This window comes from Scardinius erythrophthalmus (assembly GCF_964197995.2).
Source record: "Scardinius erythrophthalmus genome assembly, chromosome: 21".
In the NCBI taxonomy this organism is placed as follows: domain Eukaryota; kingdom Metazoa; phylum Chordata; class Actinopteri; order Cypriniformes; family Leuciscidae; genus Scardinius; species Scardinius erythrophthalmus.
The window spans coordinates 10,745,354-10,748,392 of NC_138241.1; the positions used below are offsets into that span (position 1 = coordinate 10,745,354).

At 40.7% G+C, this 3,039-nt stretch overlaps 1 protein-coding gene across 1 annotated transcript; it reads left to right on the forward strand.

The window, feature by feature from the left end:
* Nucleotides 1-1,150: 1,150 nt before the first annotated feature.
* Nucleotides 1,151-3,039, forward strand: prr18 (proline rich 18). The gene has a single exon (XM_081351982.1). It carries the CDS (start codon nt 1,292-1,294, stop codon nt 2,054-2,056), a length of 765 nt encoding a protein of 254 aa, XP_081208108.1. The 5' UTR covers nt 1,151-1,291; the 3' UTR covers nt 2,057-3,039.

Sequence of the window (3,039 nt, forward strand, 5' to 3'; positions counted from 1 at the left end):
AAGCCTATTGATTTTGTTCCTCATTTCACTGTTGCTGAAACACTTCGCAGTGGCTGGGTGACAGAACAGATGTTACAGTGAAATTACCAATTGCTGAAAGGAGGGCGACGGATCAATACCGATGGAGGCTGCTTGTCTTTACCCTCCTCTGTGCTACGCCAAGGTCACCAAGGAGAAAATATTGACGATCAGTAAAAAAAAAGTACCGATGGCTGGATCTGCGTTGTGAAGCTCTGCTAGCTGCATTCCAATACAATACTGTTTCAAATCTGTTGTTCCATAAAAAAAAAAAAAAATATATATATATATATATATACATATATATATATATATATATATATCGACACTTTTAAGACATATTATTTCAATAGGCAGCATTTGTTGCAGACTACCCCCCCCCCCCCAAAAAAAATAAGCAAAAATCAAGGTTATATTGATTATTAGCAAAAAAAAAAGTTGTAAAATTGGTTTGTAAGTGATAGTTGTTGTTTTTTTTACACTAAAATCATGTTAAAAAGAAGTTTAAGTTTAAATAAAACAATATAAATACTTTTAATAAGACGAAGGGTATCTTAAGGGATAGTTCACCCAAAAATGAAAATTATGTCATCATTTACTCACCCTTGTGTTGTCCCAATCCTGTATGAGTTTCTTTCCTCTGTTGAACACAAAATAAGATATTTTAAAGAATGTTGGCAATGAAACAGTAGACCATAGCCACTTCCAAATCATGTTTTTTTTTTTTTTTTTTTTTTTTTACTATGGAATGGCTACCGTCAACTGTTTGGTTGCCAGCATTCTTCAATATATCTTCTTTTGTGTTCAACAGAAGAAAGAAAACAGATTTGGAACAACTTGAGGGTGAGTAGCTACATTTTTCATTTTTGGGTGAACTATCCCTTTAAGGTGACCTGATCATTATTAAGGTGACGATGAATGAACTACACCAGTGTTTACAAAGCTAGGACACTTGTGTGAACTTGGCTGTATTATTTTGTATTGTATACTGCAATAAACCTTCTTTATAAGATACATTCATACAGGCACTTGCATACGCATGGCTTTGTTGTTTTAACCTTTCTGTTGTGACCACGCCCCTTCCGTATGACACATTATAAATCCCGCGGATGCCCCGCCCCTTGTCAGGCTAGAAGAGAGATGAGGAGTGCAATGGACTACTGCGTCTAATATATCCAAAGATCCGGTGGACCGAGGCGAATGGACGCATTCCTCCCATCATTCACGCACAGGTTTCTTCTTTCTATTATTTTGCGCATCGATAGCATTCAAAATGCCTTTTCCGCCGATAAACCTGCACTCACGGATATCATCGCCAAGAAAGGAGCTGTTCAGGAGAAAGAAGAGCAGGGACAATGTCGCACCTCCTCAACCCACGTACAGTCAAAGGACAGGAGACGACAAGGAATCGGAGAAAGAGAAAATATCCACATCGTGGCCGTCGGCCAATTTAAAGCAGCTTGGACGAAGTAAACCGAGCAGAGTCCCTCGAGATCCTGAGACGGACAGCAAACATTCATGGTTGAGCGTCCCCAAACCCTTGGCTACCTCATGCGAAAGCGTCCCACGGTCCAGTTCTGGAGAATCCAGCCATAAATACGCCTCCAGGACCTCTATAGCAAAAGAAGCCGGCGAGCAAGAGATCCACTTCTCCCTTAGCCTGACCCCTGAAGCCATCCTGGTCATCCAAAAGCGCAATCTGGAAAAGCAAATGATGGCCAAGCAACAGAAGTGCTGCGCTTCCGCGGACTTGAGACACCGGCGCGTTTTCCCATCCAAGAGAGCTCAGGGCAGCTCTAATAATAAGAGCTCCGGACCTGTTGCCAAACTGGACGCTTCCAATGACATAAGCACCATTGTGAAGATCTCTCTCCTCAATGATCAGTACAAATACGATGATGTTGAGTATGAGGAAGAGGATGGAGACGTGGACGAGACTGTCATGAGGAAATGTAAAGAGTGGCTGAAAGGTGTGGAAAGCGCTGCTGCTTTTGGGAAAGTTGATAAACTGTCATCTTTGCCTCATCTTAAAAGTTGATGACCTCAAAATTCCACAGAAGAAAGGTCCACTGTGAAGACTTCAGTCCATGAGTTATGTGTCAAATTCAAAAGTCACCTAATTTGCTTTTAGAAATATTGTTGTCTGAGGGTCATTCACACAGGACGCGTTCTTGCGTTGAAAAACAGCGGGACAGAGCGCAATGGTATTGAAGATACGCGTTTGTGGAAGCTGAACTATTATTAATTGGACACGCCGCCTTAAAACGCAAGTCTCGTGACCGTTTGACGTGAAAAATAAAAAAATAAAATAAAAAATGTGTCGCATTGTTTACATAGACCAAAAATGAAAACAGAAGATGTAATGGAAGAAGGCGTTACCATTCACGAAGGACACGTAGTCGGGTTCATAAACGCTCTACCAAATTATTGGAATGGAACAGAATGCATATAGTCTAAGTTGAATTTTTTCAACTTGACACACCATTTAAACGTGCTTGCGCAAAAATGTCCATATGACGCAGTGCACATAACGAACGCAAGAACGCGTCCTGTCTGCGTGCACAAACTCAGTTTTCTTAATGGACTGACGGGAATGTCTGAATGTTTTCTGCATTGAGATGTAGGCTATTGCTGATCACTCAGAGAATTTTCTGCAGGTTACCTTTACACAATGACTGGGGAACAGTAGTGTTTTTTGCACATTGCTATTGTTTTCACTTTGATGGGCTGTTTCAAACTGTGAAAGTATTGAAGCGATTGACGACCGTGAAATGCATCCAGAGGCCACGGTCCTTCCTTTGTGCCAGAAAACAATAGCTGTCGAAGACGACACTGTCTGAGAGACTTAGAACAGACACTTAATAGCCTATCTGAGACTTGTTAAAAGTATGTGTGTAATATGAACTGAAGGACTGTTTGATCGACCAACCAGCCGTGTACAGTATTTATTTTGCAATTTGGTGTTTATATGTGTTGTTCCAAGTCATTTTTAAGGATTCTGATAATAAAATCAAAAAGACA

What these genes read in the sequence shown, in the direction of transcription:
- prr18 (XM_081351982.1), top strand. Translation starts at nt 1,292, where the DNA reads ATGCCTTTTCCGCCGATAAACCTGCACTCACGGATATCATCGCCAAGA.